General features: G+C 40.3%; 1 protein-coding gene across 9 annotated transcripts in view; it reads left to right on the forward strand.

Moving 5' to 3' along the window:
- Positions 1-15,327, forward strand: part of ENPP2 (ectonucleotide pyrophosphatase/phosphodiesterase 2) — a 72,805-nt gene extending 57,478 nt beyond the window's left edge. For 6 of the 9 annotated variants that reach the window (XM_064646104.1, XM_064646033.1, XM_064646095.1 and 3 more), the window contains 10 exons: positions 850-937; positions 1,072-1,159; positions 2,057-2,229; positions 2,513-2,564; positions 5,031-5,167; positions 5,643-5,778; positions 6,542-6,619; positions 9,178-9,310; positions 9,892-10,048; positions 14,716-15,327. In XM_064646104.1, the coding sequence (XP_064502174.1) occupies positions 850-937; positions 1,072-1,159; positions 2,057-2,229; positions 2,513-2,564; positions 5,031-5,167; positions 5,643-5,778; positions 6,542-6,619; positions 9,178-9,310; positions 9,892-10,048; positions 14,716-14,886 (1,213 nt within the window). In that variant the 3' untranslated portion in view covers positions 14,887-15,327. The remainder of the gene's footprint in view (positions 1-849; positions 938-1,071; positions 1,160-2,056; positions 2,230-2,512; positions 2,565-5,030; positions 5,168-5,642; positions 5,779-6,541; positions 6,620-9,177; positions 9,311-9,891; positions 10,049-14,715) is intronic. The other 3 variants (XM_064646042.1, XM_064646062.1, XM_064646079.1) reach the window with 1 other exon arrangement.
- The last annotated feature ends 8,611 nt before the right edge of the window (positions 15,328-23,938 follow it).

A 23,938-nucleotide genomic window follows, 5' to 3' on the forward strand; every position in this document is an offset into this window, starting at 1 on the left:
TTTCAGGTTTAAGAATTTTGCTGGAACTGATGGGATTGGTCAGGGTCATTTACATTCAGTGGTTTCCTATTAATTGCCAGGAAAATGGTAGTCACAGATCTGATTGCTGTAACTCTAGTAATTTGCAAGGCCAAAATCAAACTTTGGTTGAGCATTATTTTATTGCAGATAAAGAAATTAATTTGTAGGATTAGCTGGTCCACTGCATGTATTGCCTGCACATGTCCCTATAAAACTATAAAAAAGTACTCTGAAACAAGCTGGTAAGTATAATTCCTACGACACAATACTTATTTTTCCACTTTTTTTTTTAAAAAACCCACCTTAGTAACAAGCTGATAATTAGCATTCCTATAGTACAGCACTTATTATCTCAGCTATTTGTCTTCATGAAAATATTTCTCTTGTCCTTTCAGCTTTGTTTCTGCTCCCCATTTTTGTTTATTGAAGGCAAATAGGAGAAAGCATTTTATAGCATTATATGACATTTGCAGCATTGTAACATCACAAATGCGCTTTAGAGAAGCCTCTGTTGGTCTTTTGAGGATTGGAATAGTATGGTCCGACACCTCCAGTCTGCAGGAGCTCTTGTGACATAAGAAAGTCAGAGAAAATAATAGACACTAAGGTTTTTATCAATGATAAGAGCTGTCCCTTAGTTTTGCACCCTCTTAGAGTGGGAGCAGAGGGAGAAACCCTGGACATGCTGGATAAGCCTGCAGTACCCACTACTGCTATTCAAGAAAACTAAACAATGCACTGCCCTGTAGCATTATGCTTCCTGCCTCCAAAGTATATCGTCAGGTCAGCCACCTTTTGAGGAAATTTTCTAATGCTTTTTCAATTTAGGAAAGCTGTGGACGTTTACAAGAAACCAACAGGAAAATGTTTCTTCCATGGAGACCATGGCTATGACAACAAGATAAACAGCATGCAGGTATGAGCAACACAGTAACCTTTGTGGGAGGGTCTTTGAAGGCAGAAGAAATTGAAGTTCTCTGCAACGAAAATACTCAGTGAAAAACCCCTACATTTTAATGCTCTTCTTCTCTCTTCCTTTTTTTTTTTAAGACTGTCTTTATAGGTTATGGCCCCACCTTCAAGTATAAGACCAAAGTACCTCCTTTTGAAAACATTGAACTTTACAACGTCATGTGTGGTAAGCTGCCTGCCTGAGAACTTGCAAAAGCAGCAAGCTGTTTTGGCCAGCAGGGCTTAATTTAGGCACCTGTGAGCTCATGCCCTGAGTCCTTCCCAGTGTTCTTTTCCTAGTTCCCCTTTCCCAAGTACTCACCAGGTGGGCTGAAGGCACTTCTCAGGGGCCTCAGTTTGCTCTACTTTAGCAGCTGGCCAATAAAGAGGATTTTGATGTGTGCAGCTTGACAGAGATCAAATGGACACCACTAAAATGTGTGGTGTCCACATCTCAGCAGTCTAGGAAGGAGGTTTCTGTTCAGAGACTGCTTCTGCACCTGCATGTGTCATGCAGTAGCTCAGGTTCATCACTTAGTTTTCTATGGCATCTTCTGTACGATTCTGTTTCCTGAATTTGTACTGAAGCCATGAAGAAGAATCTGATGATGTATGCAGATATTCATTAGGATCTTTAATACTGATTTTTCAGCACAATTAAACTTTCGAAGTGTAATTCACAATAAAACTTTCAAGGTGTTTCAAAGCTGTAATTTTTTCCCCCCAAACTACCTAAGAGGTAGTTATCCCTTATTTATAAATCACTGTGTTGCAGATGTTTGGTGTAAGGTCAGCACATTGACTGTTGGGTTTGCACTGTAAGCTGAAGGAGTAGTTACAATAAAACTGTTTTCCAGTGTCTTGATGCAAATTAACCTTGTCATAAAGGCAACAATACTATTCATGTGGCATCTGAAATTTTATGATTTGGACAAAAGATCAGTATTTTTATTACAGTAAAAGTTTTCATTAACTTGCTGTGGGTGTAAACAGTATTACTAATAAATGTCTCGGCTCGGTAGAGCTGTTTCGAATACATATTTGAAATCTAACCATCATTCATATTTCTTTGGTGATTTCATAGATCTGCTTGGATTAAAGCCTGCTCCCAATAATGGCACTCATGGAAGTTTAAATCACCTTCTGAGAGCCAATGTTTATAAACCAACTGTGCCAGATGAAGTTGCTAAGCCACTGTATCCTGTAGCCCTACCTTCTGCATCAGATTTTGATATAGGATGTACATGTGATGACAAGGTAAGTGTTTAGGATCTGTGGAAGCTTCCACTATTAGCATTAATTTCTAATAAATTTGTAGCCATTTTATGTGTTTTGAGAGGGTTTGATCTATAAGAATTCCCCATATCCTTCCTGTGAAGTGTTTCTGCCTTTTTGGAACAATTATGGCTTTTTGTAAAAGAGGAGACAAGAAAATCATCAGTGTCTTACAGCACTAGCTTTGTTTTGCTAGATGCCTAGTAAAACAGGATGTCAGAATGCTCCAGTGATCCTAATCTTGTTCCTTTTTTCTGTTCTTGAGAAGAACAAATTGGATGAACTCAACAAGCGCTTTCACGTCAAGGGAACAGAAGGTAAGAGCCTGGTGCCTCAGTCAATAAAATCTACTTCTGGTTTTTTTTTGCAAATCACTTTGTGTCATTAATAACAGAGCAACTCCTGGTTTGGTTTAGTTAATGTGTAGTAAACTGTCTTTTCAAGTAACTGTCAAAATAGCACACAGACATTCATGAGATACGTGGGCAAGATGAAGTGCTGCTCACATGAGGAAGTTCACACTATCTTTTGTTGTTACCAGGACTAAAGTATCATTCACAGTGATAAAAATTTTAGTTCTTCCATTCCACTACTTTTAGAAGTTTTAAGCTGAGATGTGGAAGCAGAGACATGAGGAAAGGAGAGGGTGCATGAGGCAGTACTCCATTCAACCACAAGCTATAAATGGGGAAAAAACCATAGACCACATCTGCATACTGTTTTATCAGTGTTATTCAGGCTTAGGTTTCACCTAGAAAGGATGCTACAGCTGCTTTGACAATATCTGGCTAGTTCTCTAGTGCTTGTTCCTTAGGGTGCAGTTTACCCAGTGAAACAAGTGTTTAGAGATACTCGGCTCAATTCCGTCCCTCTTCAGTGTTCAAGTCAATGTTACTCCCAGGAGAAAGCATCCCCTGCTCTCCCTGCTCCTCATTCCTGCACCCTCCCTGCTGTAGTCCAGCACTGATTTCCATGTGGCTGCACCCTCAGATGCACGAGGACTGTGGTCCAGATTAAAGGGCAGCAACAGGAGCAGAGAGAATGGGATGAGAACTGCTGACAGAAAGGCAAATCAAGGCAGAGCTTCTCACAGCTGTGATCCAGTTCAGCATAACAATTCACAGCATTTCCCTTACCATAACAATTGTCCAAATTAGCAAACTCTGAAGCTTTGAGTTTAGACGTGAATTTTTGAGGTACCTCAAATGGCATTGCTCAGATGATTAAGGAGATTTGCTTTTATTCCCTTATGAAGTTATTTTCTCAGTTTTTCTGTTGTGAACAGTCAATGCGGCCTATCCTTTAGTTTCTAAAGGTGAAGTTATTCATCTTATGTGAGTTAAATTGCCTTTCTCCAGCTTTCATCTTGTTAAACTGATTTTCCAATTAATGAAGGGCTCCTCCTTGCCGTGGCAATTTCTGGCATCAGGAAAAAACACTCTTGTCATTGTAGTCTGGGGTATCTCAACATCTCTGTTTTGGATTATGGTTTCGATGCTTCCTCACTGTAGTAATATAAAAATAGTATTTTTAGTGTATTTTAAGATGTAAGCATTTAAACCAATTACACTTGCTGGTTTGTCAGTTTGCTGCTAAGTGTGGAATGATGAGCCCCTTATTTAAACAATAAGGAATTGTGCTAGGTGTAAGTTATTTTGTTTTACTTCATTACAGGCTGTAGCACCTGTTCACAGACCTTCCTGCATTTATTTGTTAATTCCCATCTCCCACACAGTGCACTGTGTTGTTATTCACATGCAGAAGAAAAAGATGACTTCAGCTTCTTTTGAATAAAGCAAGTTTATCATCTCTATCCTTAGACTAGGCTTTCCTACTTTTTTTCTTGTGCCCTGTGAAAACATCCTCTGTTTGGACTCAAACACTAATAAAACATGCCCTTTTCTTTCAGGTTAAATGCCTTTCTGTAAACTATGTTAGGCTGCTTTCCTTGTTTCTAGGTTTTAATTTCTAAAAGAAAGCCAAGTGTTTTTGCCAAAAGGTTATCAAAATCAATGAACTGTACAGGGTAGTGCAAGATTAGCCAGGAAATTTATTTTTCTTCTATCTCATTCAGTGTTTTTATCTGTTTATAAGCAAGCTTGTCAGAGTTATCTAAGGACATTTAACTGTAACTTATCACCGAGACAGAAGAAAAGCAAGTTTTACAGAGCTGGAGACGTCTTTGTAGCCAAAGTTAGGAAAAAGGCTTTTTTTCTTTCTTTGTTTTTTTTTGATATTACGAACAAAAAGTAGCACACCAGTCTTCAGAACAAAATCTGTATCAGCCAAGGGGAAAAAAACCTATTCTTTTAGGGAGTGATGACTTCTGCCTCCCTTTTGAGAGGGACTTTACAAAAAACATAGGAAAGGGAGAAAGTCCAGAGAGGAATGGCAGAACTGCTAGAATAGGGACTGATGTAAAGCTACAAAAAAAGTGCTTATCACCTCATGTGTGACTGAGATATGGACACAGGGATCCTTGAGGAGTCTCCTGTGTTTGGATGCCTCTCTCCATGCTATGACCCCATCAAGCTTTCAAGGTTAGAATGGAATTTTAATCCCAAAGGGGGTTGTGAGCCTGGAATGAGGATCCCAACTAGAACTGTTGAAGAGCTGCTTCTCTGTCTGTTGCAAGATTTTTCTTAGCAGTTATTCAGGGTCAGTATATCCCATTAACGATGACTGAAAAATCAGCATGTGATACAAAGCTGACCCCCCCCCTTTTTTTTTCATCTTTAAGTTTTTCAGGAATAAATGTAAATGTAATTTCTTCTGATCTGCAGATAAGCATCTTTTATATGGGCGCCCTGCAGTACTGTACCGCACAAAATACAATATCTTGCATCACCACGACTTTGAAAGTGGCTACAGTGAAACGTTCCTGATGCCTCTCTGGACATCCTACACTATTTCCAAACAGGTTAGTGCTCTCATTCCTCTTGAAAAAGTGCTTAAAAATGCTGGGGAAATTTCTTTGGTACCTGTGTTCTGGAAGTCATAAAATTCCTTTTCCCCAGGAAGATTTTCCCGCCAGAAATTATGTCAAGTACCATTGCAAACAATGCCCAAATTCTTTTTTCCTTCATGAGGGACGAATTTTAAGGCAGAAGGGTTGTATATTTCTGTTCCTATTTTAATTTTAAAGTTTTTTTCGATGGGGGTTTGTTTTATTATGAGTGACTTCATTTGAATTATTTCCCATGGTGACTTCTGCTACCTGAAGAAGGGGCTCTGCAGCAAATGCAGGAGCATGATTTGGTTGTACAGTTAGGTGGTTTATTTTACTGCACACAAGGCCTTCCATATAGGCTGTCGAATGTATGAAATAGTTTTCTTTTATCTATGAAAGCTGAAATTACTCTTTTTGTTGTTTCTGTCTGTGTTCCTCAATGCAGGCAGAGGTATCAGGTGTCCCAGAGCACCTGTCCAGCTGTGTGAGGCCTGACCTGCGCATTTCTCCAGGAAACAGCCAGAGCTGTGCAGCCTACAGGGGCGACAAACAGCTCTCCTATGGCTTCCTTTTCCCTCCTCGTAAGTTTTGATAGCTTTTAATACCTAAAGATTTTGTAATTTTCCTTTTTTGTTAGGGAATGTGAACATATTCCAGGCACACCCCCCCCCAGGATATAAACAGACTAATTTTGGATTCAAACAGCAGTAAACATGTTTTTAATTTATAAATCCAAATTAGACTGCTGCATACTCTAAAAATTTCTGCCATCCTCTAGAAATAGTGCTAGTAGAGACCCTGTGTAAATGAGTGTCCTGGATTCTCCTGGAGCAGTTGTCTTGGAGCAGGGGTCTTCTGGGACTAGTAAATATTCAAGGGACACAACTGTCTCACAGCTGTGAACTTCATTGCTCTGCGTTTCTCACTCAGTGGCTGAAATATTTCATGGTGGATTTCTAAAATTGAATTACTGGTGAGAGACTTGCTCAGAACTAGAAGATAATCTCACACTCCTCACTTGCCCTGAAATTGTTGGCCTCTTTTTAAAAGCTTGCAAAGCAGATCTCTGATTTTTTGAGACAGCAATTGAAAGCTATATAAAAATATTGTGAACTGGTTGACAGTTGAAGCAAAGATAGAATCGTTCCTTTCCATGTTCAGCTGCCACATTAAAGACAAATTTTGTGTATTTAGCGTGGGCTTCTGAATATAGCACTCAGATTTGCTGTTTAGATTACAGTATTCCTGGTAGTTAATCTCTGAAGCCATTTTCAAAACATTTTTATATTCTTTGAAATTCTTATATTTCATCTTATTAATATTTTGCTGTTTCACCGTTTTCAGAATTAAGTTCCTCTGCAGAAGCAAAATATGATGCTTTTCTAATAACAAATATCATTCCAATGTATCCTGCCTTCAAAAGTAAGTGCCCTTTCCATGACTATACTTCTCTTTCCCAACAAGCATTTTTTTACTGTTTGTTGGATTACGGAACGAATGTGGGTTTCTTACTGTGTGTTGGATTACGGGAGAAGTTTAGAACATAAAGTTCAGTTACCTGTAGCCAGCAGATAATATATGTGGGCACCTGTATAGTTTTAGGTATGGGCAGGCAAAATACTGCAAGAAAGGCTGAAGTGTTAAGAAAGATTTATTTTCCTTGGTACTGGGCTAAGGTAAGAGCATAGACAGGTCAGCAACTTTGCTTTATGACACAGTAATTCACTTTCTGTAAGACCATTGAGATTCTCATGTCTGCAGCCCAAGCTAGTGGAGAACATACTTAGGCAATGTTTTTACTTCTCAACTGGAGCTTGAGAGCGTGCACAAGCCTGGGAACCCTTAGCATGTTGTTGTAGGTCAGGAACAAGTGATTACATTTCGTTTTTCTCTCCATGCCCTTAAAGAGAGACAGAACATATTGATTACCTATAAAGAAAAAAAGAAAAGAAAACAAATTTATGGAAAATGAGGAATGATTTAAACCTGGCTGAAACTTTCAGTGCTTCAGGGATATAGTATTAACATTTCTTTTGTCTGCACATCCGTTTTCTCTCTAGTTTTGCCAAGAGGTAGGAAAGCCATCAGGCTATTCTGGTGGCATTTTTGGCTTGGCAGGGATTGAGAAGCCTTGGAAGAATCTCAAGAGCCTGTTCTTGTGAGATTTCCAATTCAGATTTTAGGCCAGAGAGGTTTGGATAAACATCAAAGCCTATGGGAGTCTTCTTCTTTTTAGCCAGGAAAGAGTGTTTTTAACAGAAAAACCTCTGAGTAGGAACAAGTGGTGATGTTTGCTGGAAGTTTGAGCAAAGACACTTAACTGATTAGAGAGTGCAAAATTATTGGGGATTTCCCACACTTAAATCACTTCATAAAAATGTTCTTTATACTAATGTTAATCTAATCACAGGAGAACAACCCACCTCTAGCAGCTCTAGCCTTCCTCTTCATCACAAGTGGGTGAAGGATTCCTTGAGAAAATATGCTGGCATTAATGTGATTCCTGAGGAATTAAAAACCACTACATGTGTGCAGGTTGCAATGCTGAGAGCCAAGTATAAGCTCATTATATGGACCTTTTTCCACAGCAGGGAAAATATGAGGTGGCAGTTTTATGCTGTGCTGGCTTTGGTGGCAGTGCTGGCTGCAGAGGCCCCCTCCTCTTCTTTGTTTTTTTTAATTCACTGTCCCATCCCACCCCCATGAGCAATAATTCTGTGTCTATCTTTTCCATAGTGAGGCTGGCTTGAGCAGCTTCTGCTTTGCTGGAGCTACAAGAATGATGCCCCTGGGCTGCCCCCCCATTGCCCTGGCATTGCTCTCTGTGTGGTTGCACTGGGAACTGGAGCAAGGAACTGATTTAGCTACAAAATTTGAGGCAGTGGGAGGGAGGGCGAGTCTTTCCTTTTTGAACTGTTTTCATTGTTAAGGCATATGCATTGGAGGAATGAGCAGCTGGAGGAGTGGTACTGCCAAGTGGTTACTGCAGCTGAGGTTCTTGTTAGACCATTGCTGGGGGTGGTCCTGTGCATCAGCCTCAGCAGGGATTGCATGTGGCACTGAGCAGGCTTAGGCCAAGGTGTACTGGTGAGCTTTCTGAGGCTGGCATTGCCATCAGCACCAGGGAACCATGGACTTGACCGCCTGTGCTGGCAAGACAAGAGTTAAACTTTTGCAAGTCTGAGGAAGTTTTGTTTACACACACTTCTGTTAGTTAAAATAAAAAGGGAAAAAAGAACAAAAAGAATGATGTAACTGGAGATTCCAGTGTGTTTCCCATCCTATAACTTGTCAAGGTTGAGGAAGGCATGGTGGGAGAAAGTGTTTCATGCTCTTCCCAAAGGTTGCTATAAGGTTGCTATGCTTTTTGCATTCTTGATGGCACCTAATTTAAAGCTTAGACATTTTGCATTCAATGAGAATTTAACTGGATGACTATGACCTTTGTGCTTCCCTTTTTTTAAAATGTTTGGGGTTTGCATTTAATCACAGTGCTGTATTATTTTTAAAATTAAAAAAAAAAAAAACAAACCAAAACAAAAAAGCACCACAGCACTGTTCCCCAGAATTAGATAAGAAAGACAAAGGCAATGTTCAGGGACATCAAAAGCGTGTGAATAGCTGTTTCTACAGCTTGGTGAAGGAACAGCAGAATCTCTATTGCAAGGCCTGTGGCAATGCCAGCCTGGAAGTGGTACCGTGCCTTTCGTTTATCACTGGTTGAGCGGAAAAAAATTCAGCAGAGAACAAAAGTCTGAATAGGCTTTATTGACAAAACAGAATGAAGTTGCAGTAACTCTGTAATGTTTGGTCTTTGATTTCCCCTACAGTTGTGTGAATGATGTCCACTGGATTTTTATCTTCAGGAAAGAAAAACTGTTTGTAATCTTGAGATGTTTTGACTTATCCAAATTTGAGTGTGTTGAGGGTTCTTTTTACTTGTTTGTTTGATTGATTTTGTTTGGGTTTTTTACCCACAGAGGTATGGAACTATTTCCAAAGGGTTTTGGTGAAGAGATATGCCACTGAACGAAATGGAGTCAATGTTATAAGTGGACCAATCTTTGACTATGACTATGATGGTTTACATGACACACCTGACAAAATAAAACAGTAAGAGTTTGTCTTTAAATTGATTTGCTGTTGCTTCTCTTAATGGTGACTTTATCTTAAACAATTCATTACCTGCACATAATTTGATTTTTGGGAGGAAATTTGATTTTCTAGCTCTTTCTAAAATTATTGCTCGTTAAAACTAAATGCTCAAGTAGGTAGGACAGTGGTAAAAATAAGGAAATGGCAATTCAACAGTTAACTCTTCACCTTGACTTTGAAATTAAGTGTTCATCCTTGAGAGGAAGCTGAATTATGTTCCAAATTGTTTGTTTTCTCTAAAATTCTCCAGAACTTAAGAGCAGCACTATTGAATTACATACTCAGGTCTTTTGTTAATTCGGTAGTGCTTTGTCTCCATGTCCCTGAACTGAAGAAGCCTTTCAGTGCTGCATTGTTTTTTTCTATAGCACAGTATGAGCTAATTGGATGCTCACTTTCAGATAGTGTTCAGGAATCAAGCATATCTCAACAATGTATGTGTGTCCTCATATGTAGGAGAGGAAAGACAACGTTCTTTCTGTAGCCTCCCTCCAGACAAGTTCATCCTTTGTGGATAGATGTTTGCTTTGTTCCCATAGGTTTGTGGAAGGCAGCACAATCCCTGTTCCAACTCATTACTATGCCATCATAACCAGCTGCTTAGATTTCACTCAGCCAGCTGACAAGTGTGATGGACCACTCTCTGTTCTCTCATACATCCTTCCCCACCGGCCTGACAATGATGAGAGCTGCAATGTAAGTCCTGCTGCACTACTCTAGCCCTGTGGTAAACATATTCCTGGGACACGTGAAAACCCATTATTATTAGAAGCTAATGCTCAATGATGTGTTGAATGGCAGCACAAAGTAGTGACTCTGCTGAGTGTCATGTTTAGCTCATTAGACAAAAGCACTCCTCTGTGATATCAGGGGAAATATGGAACTATTACTGCACCTAAAATTGTCTGGAAGAACTGACATACAGTAGGTTGGCAGTAAACAATCTGTAGGATTCTACATTTTGACAGGCACTGTCAGTGTAACTTGAGAGCAGACTGGGGGGAGGTTGTATGTGTAGACATTGTCCTGGCAGCCAGCCTGTTGTTTTTATTGAGGTCAGTTTCCATATGCAGGTACAATACAGCCTGTCTGCTGTGGCAGTCTGGGTGCATCAGACAGCATGATTACATCCAGCCCACACAGTATTAAACGTATAGGCTAAAACCTGCCAAGGGTAGAGTGCCAGCTCTTACTGTTTCCAGAATCCCTTGATTCAAGGGAGAATATTTGGGTTCCTATTACAGAGACAGCCAGACACCCTCCTGGTTTCTTTCCTATCTTCCTTTAGGATGCAAGGTCTTACCCTGTCAGAATGCTGATGAAGGCTTTGGTCTGGTCAGCACTGCAGAAAGTAACACACACACTTGGCAGCTGATGGTGTGGCAGGAGTGTGGTTGAGTCCCCATGGGCTCCAGCACTGTGCGAGGACAGCAGTCCCCCCAGGCAGCTGTATTTAGACTTGTCCTTCCGCCGAACTTGTTCTCCCATTACACAGCTGTGTGGATTCCTGCACACAGACACTTCACTATAGGCTGCCAGGAGACCGTTTCCTGAATGAACGCATTAATGTTATGAATTTTGTATTGGCAAGAAAGTTAAGACTCCTGTTCCAGCTACAGGCAGAAATAGTCATTCCAGTTCTGTACACAATTCACCTGGAACACTGTTTCTTTCTCATTCATCAAACATCGCCTGCTTTCAGGTCCCTCTTTTTAAAACCATGTTTTTGGAGAAGTATCCCTCTCTCTTGAGCAAGTCTGGCTTTCCCCTGTTTCGACTCTCAACTGCTCTGGGCAGAGAAGTCTTCCACCAGAAGTCTCATAAAGTCCTACATATACTTCATCGTGGTTTTTCTCTGGACAGCTTTCCTCTGAGACAAGATCCAGTTGGTGATCTGAAGGTTACTACTCTGGCAGTTATTAGTGCCTCTGCCCTTATAACTCTACCCATATGTCATTTTATGACAAAGTTATTTATTTTTTCCTCCCTCTGTTGCAAGTCATATTTCTCTTAAACTGTTGAAATCTTTTTTATGAGCTCTTTACAATAATGGCCTCTTTTAGTCTTTGATTTCTTACATCTCAAAACAGGCTTCTTTTCTCTATAGGTCACACTACTTATGGTGCATGTATTTACAGTTCTGAGAGGAACTTCAGTGCTACTGTGAGGTCATTAGCAGATATTGGTCTATGAATTCTATATAGCAAAGCACCACTCCAAAAATATTTAAATGTTGCTCTTGAATGAAAGTACAGTTAGGCAAATTTTTGCCATTGAAATACAGCATCAGTCTTACTTTTGCACATGGTGTTCCATCTTATTTGTTCAAAGAAGTGATTGTGTAAAACCTCACCATATCTCATGGATGAAATGCATGGAATAACATAACAATTTTACCTTAACCTCTCCATGGTTTTCTTGTAAGATTTGGAGAAATATTAGCTTTCCCTCCTACTCTGCTCTAGCTGCACACACTTTCTTCACAGAGCCATTGGAGAACACCACTACACTTCTCATTTGAATTTGTTCCATTTCTAAACTGTGTTTATTCATGGTGAGGTTATACCCATTTATTCTTGTGTCAACATTTTTCTATGTCTTAAATAGTTCTTCGCTGGGCTTCTTTGGGATTTACCCTAGTGATGATTTATGGTGAATCTCAAGGCATATACTTCTCTCTGTTCGTGGAAGACCCAGGATCTTTTTTGCTCTTGTAAAAAAGGATGAGTATGGTAGTAGTCTTCCTATGCATCTCTTCCAGACTGATCTTTTTTTAGTTTTTCTTTTTTTTTTTTTTTTTCCCCTGGATCATGAATGAGATAAAATACTGTAGCTCAGATCTCAAAGTGAAAATATTTTTTTTTCTCTGATACTACCTAGAATGTGCTTTTTCCATAGCTGTTTTATAATGGTGGCTCACATTCATGCACAACCAGTACATCCAGGTCTTTCTCTTCTGTATGTCAAATAACCTAACTTCATATTATACCAGGGATTCCTGCATCTGCATCCTCCGCTATGCTATGCCGTTATTCCTCTGCACTGACAGGTGTTCCCAATTGTTGTGATTTTTTACTAGTACACTAATGACCTTGGCTCAAGAAGCATGTGTGAAAATATTACACAAAATCCTAAGACCAAAGCTGAAGGAACCCTGCTAGAAACTTCCTCCAGGCCACTATTTTCCCTTTCAGCAAAACCTTTAAATTTTTTTTTGATAAGCAAGTTCCTCACCCACTTGTCTACATGCATCATGTTCAGCTTTCCATCTAATAATTTGATATTCAAAGAGATTCTTGTCCAGAATATCTGGTACATTTTCCACTGGATTTTAGGTTATCCTCCTAATTGATTGCCTATTTCAATTTACCCTCATATTTTCAATTGTTACTTTTTCCTTCTAAGACTCACTGTACTATTGACTAACCAACATAGGTGGGAAAAACTATAATTTAAAATGTATACACTTCATTCATTGTTATCTAGTAATGCAATAATGTAATACCGTGGTAGCTGATCACTGTGTTTAAAATCCTTGCCACTTGACCTGAGCCTTCCTGGACCAGTTGTGGAATGGAAAACTAAAACCTAGATCAGTTGACTGATTTTCTGGAGTCACGCAAAAGCTGTCTATTTGGACTTGGTTTAAACCAACCTCACAGTCCTGTGATTTATTCATGTTGCAGATCTTTTGCAAACTGACTGTATTCAAAAAAGTGAGCTTTGTAGCTCACTTTGAGCTTCTCTCTGAGCTCTGCAAAATGCAGATTTTCTGCTCAGAAGGAAAGCTTGGAGCAAACAAAAATGTCAGAGTAACTGTTTGCAATAAGAACCCTGTTGAGGCCAGTATGCAGACCAGCAACCTGACTGTCAGGCCCAAGGCTGAGCAGGGGGCTTTCCTGGAGCGTGGCACTGCAGGCAAAGCAGAGTGAGTAGGGTGCGCTCCCTTCCCTTCCCTCTTAAATTGCATCTTTCTTTTCTTGTTCCAGACCTGGTTTTGGGCCTCAGGTTGCTAGTGACATGGAGAGGAAAGATGGTTTGGAGCTGAGAAGCTTCAAACCTGACAAGTGCTGACTAGGTCATAGATGTTTGCTTAAGAGAAGCCACCTGTGATCTGCCTGGTACTTCATGTCCTCTCTGTGCAAACAGTCAAGCTCACCCTCCTGGCTTTTGTTGGGTGACCCACTTATTGGGCTGTGGCATATTTACTGTGTTGGATAGGCTCTGGCACTGCTGAAGCTTAGTCTTGATCCATGAGAGGATCACTTTGCAGGAGGAGCTTGCTGAGACAATTAGAAGAGAGTTCATTACCAGGAGTAAGCCCAGAAATAGACACACACATCGAGTCCAAAAGCCCAGAGACACAACCCTCCATTCCTAACTTGCTTCCCCAGCAGCAGGGTAGACGTACCAGCCAGAGAGGCCAAAAGGGGAAAAGTCCTGTTTGCTTTGTCCTTTTCCCACGTCTGCTCCTTGCTGTGCAGTCCCCAGGGCTGACTGCAATGCTTGTGGGACATGTTTTGAACTGGTTAACATGCTCAAACAGCCAGTCACTGCAGTGTTTTGCAGACCTGATCTTCTGATATGCTTGTGAGTTACCTTTGTTTGTGGATCACTCCAACATGTGCTGGTGGTGGCACAAGGCAGGCAGCAGGAGCTGTCCCCTAAGAGAAATTACACCCACACAACCTAACCCCGATCATGCTGGCATCAACATCTTCCTGATTTTTTTTTTTTTAAATGACATCTTCCTGATTTTTTTTTTTTAAATGGCAAGTTCTTAGTGAAAGTCTTTTTTCTGTCAGTGAATAGTATATATGTTCCAATAACAGAGGTTTTTAGATACCAACATAAGCCATTGTCCCAAACGTGTAATGAATTGCAATGGTCTCCTAAAAGTAAAGTGGAAAGATTAAAATAATGCTGTATTAGATGATGTGATGGTCAATTGAGAATAATGTGTAGGGGTAGGGTTCAAAGCTAAACAGCCTGGAGCTTGGGCTTTGGTAATACAAAAGTGATGAATATGTGAGATGTTTCTGTGAGATAAAAAAACGTGTAGTGATCAGTGGATCTTCTAAAAGCATGCAGTTGTTCTTCTGAAACACCTTTCAACTTGGGGCCAGCTTTTCCATTGTCTCAACTGAACTGTAAAATGAGTACTGATATAAAATCGTAGGATTCATCTTGCCTGTTAAGTTTCAAATCTGTTTTCTTGCAGCTCATTTACCTTAGTCATTCTTGAATAAGGCAGAGATTTTTCAAATGTAACAAATGCTTAGGAAAGTTGCATTTGCTTTTGGAGTTGATTTTTGACAAAGCATGTTATAAACCTGGGTTTGTTTTGTTGGGTTTTTTTCCAGAGCTTGGAGGATGAATCTAAGTGGGTTGAAGATCTTCTTAAGATGCACACTGCACGTGTGCGTGACATCGAACAGCTCACTAGCTTGGACTTCTTCCGAAAGACCAGTCGCAGCTACACAGAAATCCTCTCCCTAAAGACATACCTGCATACGTTTGAAAGTGAAATTTAGCTTTCTAACCTTACTCAGTGCATCCTTTTATCAACTGGTGTATATTTTTATATTGTTTTTATATTTATTAATTTGAAACCAGGACATTAAAAATATTAGTATTTTAATCCTGTATCAAATCTTAAATATTAAACCTTTGTGTCATTTGTTTTGTTTCTCTAATGTTTAATATAGGTATGTCTCTTGGTTGATTTAGTAGTGCTTGTAATACTGCAGTTTGAGTCCTTACTCTGAGCTTTTAAGTGGTGCTGCAAGGTTTGATGCGTGCATCAAGGAAATATTAATTTTCCATGCTCCTTTACAACACTTGTAGTCCTGTACTGTATATCAAAATACTGAACATGTAAGATTACACTCATTTACTGTTAACTGTGTGACAGACATATTTAAACACTATAGACAAATAGCATCTTAAATATAATAAACCACACATTCAGTTTTTTTAATGTGTTTTGACTTCCTTTCACAGGGATGTTCAGAGGTGCTTGTGGGCAGATGAGTACTGACAGATTTCTTACTGGGCAGAGCCCTTCTCAAGAGCTTAGGTTTGCTGGTAAGAAGACTGTCAGGAGCCCAGGTGCCCCGCCCTGGTACTCAACAGTGAGACCATAAAATAGACACCCTCAATAGTCATTACTGGTAAGGCTTTGCTACAGTGGCAGAGCTGGGAGAGGAGGATGCTTGTTTTCACAAGCTACGAGGGGTACCCCATGCTTGGGGCCACTTGGTCCTGCTCTGGAGCTGTGGAGAGGATTCATGATAACATCTGCTGTCACTGATGCGACTGTGTCACATCCCTTCTCTACCACAGCCGCTCTGGGCTGATTCCTGGAAATACCTGCTCCATCATCCTTTGCTTTGACTTTGATGGAAATTGAAATAAGGCAGATGTTGAAGGAGATGATATTGCTAAACACACAGCAGTGGGCTTTTAGCTGAGAGGAGAAAATCTGATTTTTGTCATCTTGTTCTAACAGCCAGGATCTTCCATGTATTCCCTAGTCTGAGTCTAAGGCTTAATGACAGCCCTCAAAGGAAGTTCTCAAAGGAAGCCCCCTGGCCTCATTGCACATATGTAACTTCTGGTACAGTAAAGTCCGTGCAGTGCACGTGATTTACAGCCATCACCTACCTGGTCAAGGGAGTCCAGTCTCTGTTTGCTGGTTCTGTGCAGTAACAGTCTCATAATCCTGACAAGCCCCTACAAGTGACACTGATGTCACAGTCCTAAGCCAATGGAAGAGACTGTGTTGCCTGCTGGTACCTAGGTAATGGCCTGATTTGGCTTTGACAGCTTTTATAGAAGGTATATGTTATGGAGCATTAGTGTTAGTGTAGTTAGATGATGTAAAAGATAAATTATTGTTTAGAATGCCTCTTGAAGCTGAACCCACTAGTGGCACTATCATAAAGCCTTCGTTTGGGGTTATAGCTTTCCCTCTCTCTAGAAAAATGGTTTTCTGTTTTCTCTTTGGGGGTTACAGATAGTGGAGGAAAGCAGGAAGTGCTGGAAAGCATCTCAGCCATGTACACAGATGAGTAGCCAGGCCTCCTAAATAAAATTAACCTGGCACAATTTCAGCAACTTGCATCCCTGTAGAACTCATCTAAGAGAAAGTAGTAAACTGGAATTAATTGTGTTAACACAGATGATAAAGTTCTTGTGAACAGTAGACAAAAATTCAGTATTCTAGGTGCCAAATTCTGTTTAATTTAGAAGAGTACAGAACTTGAATGCTTTAAAATATCCCCAAAATGTTAGGGTGGAAATTCTAATAACTGCACAAAGCTCTTGGAAACATCCTATTCTTGCAACTTAAAAATTGTCTCTTGTGGTTGTCTGGTAGCACAGAAATATTTTCCTGGAAGCTTTTGGCAGGGCTTCTTGCCATGATAAACTTTATGTTCTTACATATACTACAAAGGGTATTTCCTCTGGATTTAAAAGAGTTTTCAGTTAAGACCTAATTCCTTCAACACCAACTTCAGTGATGATTTAATGTAGTGGTTCATAAACCAAACTGAAGACCACCACTACTGTTCTGCTTTAACATTAATCTGTTTCCCTGTTTGGGTTTTTGATTAAATCAAATTATGTAATTCTTTTATTTTTTCTCAAAAATAAGATTACATTTATACCAAAGGAACGTTAAAGCTCTAAAAAATGTTCTTCCTGTGTTCAGAGAAGTTTGCTTTTGAAATACAGTTTCTGATAATTGCTGGGAGAGACAGTTTAGCTCTCAGTCGCACTATTAGTATGTAGGGAAATGTCATTTTTTTTAACTCAGTTGTTTATTGTGACAATAAATACTAGTAATTTACTTCTGTTCTGCCTACTTCTCTTCAGCCCCTGGTCCCATGCTCTTGCAGGGTATTGCTGCTTTATTTTACTGTGGTAGCAGAAATAGCTCTGTGCTGGGAAATGTTTGTGGTGACTTCTGCACATTGCATGGGGTACTTTTCCTGTTGAAAGATGCCTTATCAACACAAAAGCTCCAGTGCACAAAAGCTCCAGCTAAAGTCTTTTAAATCCCTCTAAGCAACATGAGCTCTGCAGGAACAACAGACATTTTAAAGGAAACTTGTAATTTTCCTTTGGCATTCCTCGGGGTGAATGTTAGCTTAGGGCAGAGGGAAGGAACCCCTCTGCTTTCCATTCCTGTTAGAACATTTTGAAAATATGAAATACTACTTGTTTCTGTTACATGTTGCCTTTTCTTGATATTACTCTGGCTTCAGCAAGAGGTCCATTGAGGAGAACAAGCACTGAATTTTTTTGTTGAACAAACACTAGTTTTGAGGGTTTGGGTAATTACTGTTTGCAATTGGTGATATAAATTTGAGTCATGTTTAATGAGTCAGATTGATTGAGCAATTGCCACAACAACAGAAGCTGTATGTGTCCTGCACACCTAGCAAAGTCCTTTTGCTCTGGGAAAAATCCTCCAGAGGTAGTTATGCAACTAAAATAACCCTGCTACAGGAAACTGTTACTTTTTTAACCCCTTTTCCACAGTCATATATCCTGAATAGATAAGCACTGAAAGCAGGTCAAGTAACCTGACCAACTGCATGGCCATGATAGCAAAATTACAGCAAAAGTCACTATCTTATCCTGACTGGTCTGTGTCATCTTATGAAGGTTTGCCAGAATTCATAGGGATACAGTCGGAGTAAATTTAAATAACTATATTTAATTAGGCCAGTCTTGCTGTGTCCCTGGAGGCTGCTCCAAAGAAATCCTGCCATAGTCCCTATCTTCTCAGTACTTTAAATGCAAACGGTCAACTAATTGTGTGAAGATTTTAAGACTTTAACAAATGAAAACACACATGCACTTCTTGTAGGAGAGGCTAGAAAACAAAACCAGTGATAAAGAGAGAAGAGAGGAAGTTTCTTGCTTCAGGAGACAGAAGAAGTTGAATGGTTGAAAGTCCAGGAGATGCTGCTAGAAGGGAACTGGGGCTAGAGAAGATTTATTTGGCAGGTTTATGAAGTCCCTGTTCCCCCTACATCCAGCTTCTTCTGATAGATCAGTCTCTCATGCACAACAGATGAAATATCTCTCTAATCCCTGCACACAACTGGGAAGCCGAAAACTTCTCAGGAAAGCTGGAGGAGTTCCCGTCTGAAGGTGTTGCTAGCTGCAGGAGCAGAACTGGGACTTTGGAGATGTCCAGACTGGACAGTGAGTATAGAGTGCAGAACCCAACCTGAAAAAAATAAATTTGTAGCAACAGGAACTGATGTACCAGCAGTCCTTCCCTTCAGTCTCACATCCATATCAAGTATCTTTAATTACCCTTACATTTGCATTACATTTCTGCACAGCTCACCTCTGCTCCTCTCTGCAGGAGACAGGAAATATTGCTTGCATAGCAATTGATAAAATTCCCCTTTTAATTTTTTTTTTTTAATTGGCAAGCTCCTACCTACAAAGGAGCAACTACAGTTGCTCTGCCCTGTGAGGGAGGGAGAAAACCAAACTTTCCCACAGCATGGGAGTGTGTGGGTGCTGCAGAGCTGCTATCTCCTCTCTGCTCCAGTAATGTGCTCTTCCAGTGAATTTGGCACTTATGTCAGTGGGGTTTATTCTGCTGGTTTGGCACAGAGAGACAAATGAAACCACTACCTCTGTGGGAGGCTGCTGTTACCACAAGCATGGATGAAACTGTGGCATGGAGAGGTTGAATAGTAGGTTTAAGAGTATGCATATAGTATAGCCAGTAAAGCTGCTCACAGCACTCCTGTATGGGTTTAATATGTGACATTTTGAAATAATTTCTGATAGTGCTACCACTGGTGGGAGGGCACAGGGTAAGTTTTGTAATGGAAAAGCCTTGGAATCACGTGGCTGAAATAAAATATGAATACAGGGCAATAGAAGCAAAACCCAACCTCCTTTGGGGACAATCAATCATGCTGAATTGGATTTCTATTAATCCTGTGCATCAAAATGCTTTTGGTAGGCCTAGTTCTTTACCAGAGTCCTGTATCTCCAGAGGGATGCTACAGCACCTTCCTGTCCATCCTGTCTGTGGTCCTAGTCCAACTCAGTTTTGTGACTCGTTTCAATTTTCATTGCTGCTGTCTCAGACAGCTGTTGCACTTGACCTGAGATACGTAGTATAGTCATGAAAATACAAGTTTACTCTGACCAGGATAGACCTGCCACCAAATGATTAGTACAGCACTAGCTGTACATCTTCCAAGTCGTGGAATGTGTTTGAAATGTTTAAAGTTCAGCCCTTGTTCAAGACGGGAGAAAAAATGGCATTTTTAAACATTATGGAAAAATACCTTATCTCGTTTCTTTGCACTTGTTGTGTAAATACAAGATAAGAGCAGTATTCCCAAGGTTACTGCAAACAGCCTGTCACTACAGAGTACAAACTAACATTTACTAAAATGTATGTTGACATAAAAAACAGCATTGCTGCTATCAGCCATGGTAAAAAACGCCACAGATTTCTTTGCCCTTACAAGTCAAAAGTTTGGGATGTAACTTATTCAGATCTGCCCTCATAGAGGAAAATCCCTATCCTGCTTATAGCATGCAGTGTGTGCACAGTTGTTCTGGAACCTTACCTTACCCTCTTACCTTATCTGTTATTTTCTAAATATGGCAGGGAAAGGCAGATGGAGGTCACCCAGGTTTCATCTGCAGATTTCACCATGGAGAGATCAGCAGGCAAAGAAGTTTGTAATTGTGGCTTAGTACAGCTGTAACTGATTGACCCTACAACTGGAATTTACTAGAAAAGAGGTGGGATTATTTGACATCATAAGCCCTCAACAGAAAAGGATTTAATCCTTTTCAGGGGATACTTTCCTGAGTTTTCTTCTTCTTGGCTGTGTGCAGCAAGTAGAAAATTATTTCATCTGTTCTGCATGAAGGATTGATCTATCAGAAGAGGCTGGATGCAGGGGGAACAGGGACTTCATAAACCTGCCAAACAAATCTTCTCCAGCCCCAGTCCCCTTCTGGCAGCATCTCCTGGACCTTCAACCTGTTCATCCTCTTCTGTCTCCTGAAGTGGGAAATTTCCTCTTATCTCCTTACATGTTTTGGTTTTGTTTTTGCTTGTTTGGTTGGTTTTTTCTGGCCTCCCTGTTTTATTTCAGCTTTGATCTGTTGTCATCTGCAAATTGCTTTAGTGTAAGCCTAACAAGTGCCATTTCTGTGTACATGCATATCTGTACAGCACGCACTGCTACCTCTTAGCTCTGTTAGGTCTTACACACTCCTTCTGCAGAAAGGAGGATGTGGAAGATCCTGGAAGATCCCAGTTTCTTCTCCAGTGCAGTTAAAACCCCAAGGCCAGCTTTTGTAAGTAAAGGTCTCTTCAGAGTATTTAAGCTGGTGGCCTTTACCCATCTGCATGGTTTTGTTTGAGGCATTTAATATTACTGAGGGTAGAATGTCAAATATCTGATGAACCAACCAGAAATTCTCCATGCAGGCCATGACCAACTAGACCGTTGCTAACATCTGAGAAAATTAGATATTAATAATGTCAGTATTTTCTCCTCTGGGACTAGAAAGTTCAGACCCAATCCAGACGCATCAGAGTTCAGGACCTATCCCATCACTGATTGTGGGAATTGTGACAAATCTCCTCCTCTGCTCATTGACGCATTTTCATCTAATAAGGTCTCTAGGACACTGCTGATGGCTGTAGTTTCAGCTGCTCTCTTTGAAATGCATGTTGCCATTTGTACCTGCAGTCTGTTCCATGTTTCTAGCTGTCTTTTGGGATGTGTTTTGGGGTGCACACACTTGGTGTTCTGGGTCAACAGCAACTACATCCTCCTCTTCCTCCTCCATTGTATAACCACGTGAACAGTTGTTCCTGCTTCCCCATGCCCATGGGCTCCTGGCTGGATTCAGGTTCTGTTGTACAATTACTGGACACCTCTGTGGGGTGTAGTGAAAAAGACAGTAGGAAGGAGGTGACAGATGATGTGTTATCTTCTGGTGGGCTGCATCTATCTTGGGTGGGCTGCAGCCTTGTCAGATGTGAACAGTCTTTTCTCATATGATGAAAAATGAATCCTCAAGTGCTATTTGTTAGCAAAAAAAATTAATTTCAGGGATTCTCCTGACTAATAATACCAGAAGAAACACAGTTGTTTTAGGGATCTAACAACTGACATTTTTATAACAATCTCTTTAAGGCAGTAGAGAAAAAGAAGTTTGCAGAAAAATATTTATTTTTGTTTCTCCATTTTGCTGAATACAAAAGCCATTATATGCAGTGTGCTCAGCTGGACTAGCAGGCATCCAGATTGAACTAAGCATGCACCTCTATGGCTTTCACCTTCTATGCCTCATGATCTAATTCTAGTCTTTCTCAAGGGTTTCCATATGCATTCATGAAACCTGGGAGCCCTCCTGTGGTCAAAATCATGAGCTATACTTCCGGTTGTTACCCCAAATCTAATGTAGTCAATTCCATTTTAAACTTTATCCTTGGAGTGTTCATTGAGAAAAGTTCAATCAATTGAAGAAAAAGAAAAAATTTAGATAGTTTCCTGGGGTTTTGCCGGGGGATGGTCTCATTACCCCTCACTCCCCTTGGCCGTTATCTGATGCTGTTCACATCCCTTTTCCAAGGTTGGGGTATTGCCTGACAATCTGCCTATTGCTTCATCTTTCTTCTCTCCAAACTTCTCCTCCCTGTTTTCCATCCTTTGTAGGCTTCTTCTTTTCTGCTCTGATCTAGTCAGGTTCTCACCACCAGTCTGTCTCAGTACCTTTCAGTCGTGCATTAAATAATGTAACACAAACTCCACTTTTATTGTCTTATTGTCTTCCAAGTTGCAGAAGCACATGATTCAGAGAGCTTTGTTGTGCCTAGTTTTAATGTTGTGCTGAAGTTGTAGAAAAGGTGTTACATTTCCTCAGAGACTTAATTTTGTGTTCTTTGTACAGTCCCTCAGGACAATTCTGCTTCCACATGGGCAACTGCTTCCTTTTTAACAGTGTTTCGTTGTGCATGAGAAGTAAACTGTCAGTAATCTGGGCAGCTTTATGAAGAAGCAGGAAAGGGTGAGGTGAAAATGAGGAAGAGCAAGAGGAGAAATAGCCCCTTTGCTTTTGCCTGTACTGGGGCTGACGCTTTGTGTTTCTTTCCTGCTGTATAACTGAAGAGGAGAACAACCACACAGCTGTGCTATCTCACACCCATTCACCAAGGCTGCTTGTGGGCTACATCACAGATCCCAGGATGGTCCATTGGATGGTGGATTCACTACCCAGACAAGGTCTGTGATCCTCAGCTCTTCCCTCTTTGCCCTGGAATTTGTAAAGGCAGATGGGTATTCATGAGGGTAAATACGTCAAGGTTTGTAATTTGTAAGATAATACAGCACATACCACAAGTGCTTGAAAAGGATTTGAAACTTCTAGCTTGTTCTACTGTTACATAATTTGAAGATACAGAGGATCAGGGAAAATCTCACCCAAAATTTCAGCTCAGGTATGAACTGAGTAGGTTGCACAAGGCTAGTCTAGGATGGGGTACAGTTTGGAGCATTGCTTCTATCATAAGCATTACCTAACAGAGAAAAAAGTACCCCAAACTCCATGATCTTAGAGGCTGCACTTCTGAATTGCACTTGAAAGAGTGCACAAATACTTTTGTGAATTGTTTGGATCTCTGTATCCTAACTTATGCTGAGGGCAGCTGGTCTAGAAAGAACTGCAACAAGCTGTAGCTCTGGTGGAGATAAGCTGTTGGCCTCACTGCTCTAAGTGGAAGCTGGATCCAGAACTGTAATGATAAAAACTGGCAAATCTTAGTTTGTTCGTAGTCAGATTATAAATTCTTATCCCTTTTGTGTCAACATCATTCTTATCTTAACAAGCTCCAAACTCACCTTCCTCACTGGTATTTAAATAATCCACCCAGTCCTTCCCAAAGTATTTTTTAGTTGATTTGTTGATTTTTAATTTTTTTTTTTTTAACCTGCAAGCACATCTCTTCTGAATAAAAAAAAGAAGCTGTTGCAACTGATTTCTGGAAAAGAGGTTTGTTTAATATTTGTGTTTATTTTATGGATTTAGATTTATGGAAGCACATACCGATATTTTATGCCCTAGGTGCCTTTGCTTAGTTCTAGTTTTATAATGTGGATGTCATTGAGAGGACTGTATTTTCCATTCTCATAATTAAATGTACAATAGCAAATAAAGCTTGCACGAAGAGAATAATTCTTCAGCAGCCACTCCGTCCACCTCCACATAATTTAGTGTTGGTTTTTGCCTAAGGATATATTCTTGTGGATCTTCCTAGAATGGTTTAACAAGTCACCACCTTCAGCACAAGTTTCTTGGCGTTGCAGAAGCACATCATGTGATGTTCCCGGGCTTTGGACACGGACTCAGCTGCACTGAACTGGCTGAAGAAATTACTGCCTCCTCTCTCTACAAATGTTATTGTTTCCTCAGTGCCTGCAGAATTGCTGTCCTCTAACCCACTGCAGGAGGAGTCTATTTTATTGAAGTGTTTAAAAGCTAGAGATTTGCTCATGTTGCTCATTTTACCTG

The sequence above is a fragment of the Pseudopipra pipra genome, chromosome 1 (assembly GCF_036250125.1).
Source record: "Pseudopipra pipra isolate bDixPip1 chromosome 1, bDixPip1.hap1, whole genome shotgun sequence".
NCBI classification, from domain to species: Eukaryota; Metazoa; Chordata; class Aves; order Passeriformes; family Pipridae; genus Pseudopipra; species Pseudopipra pipra.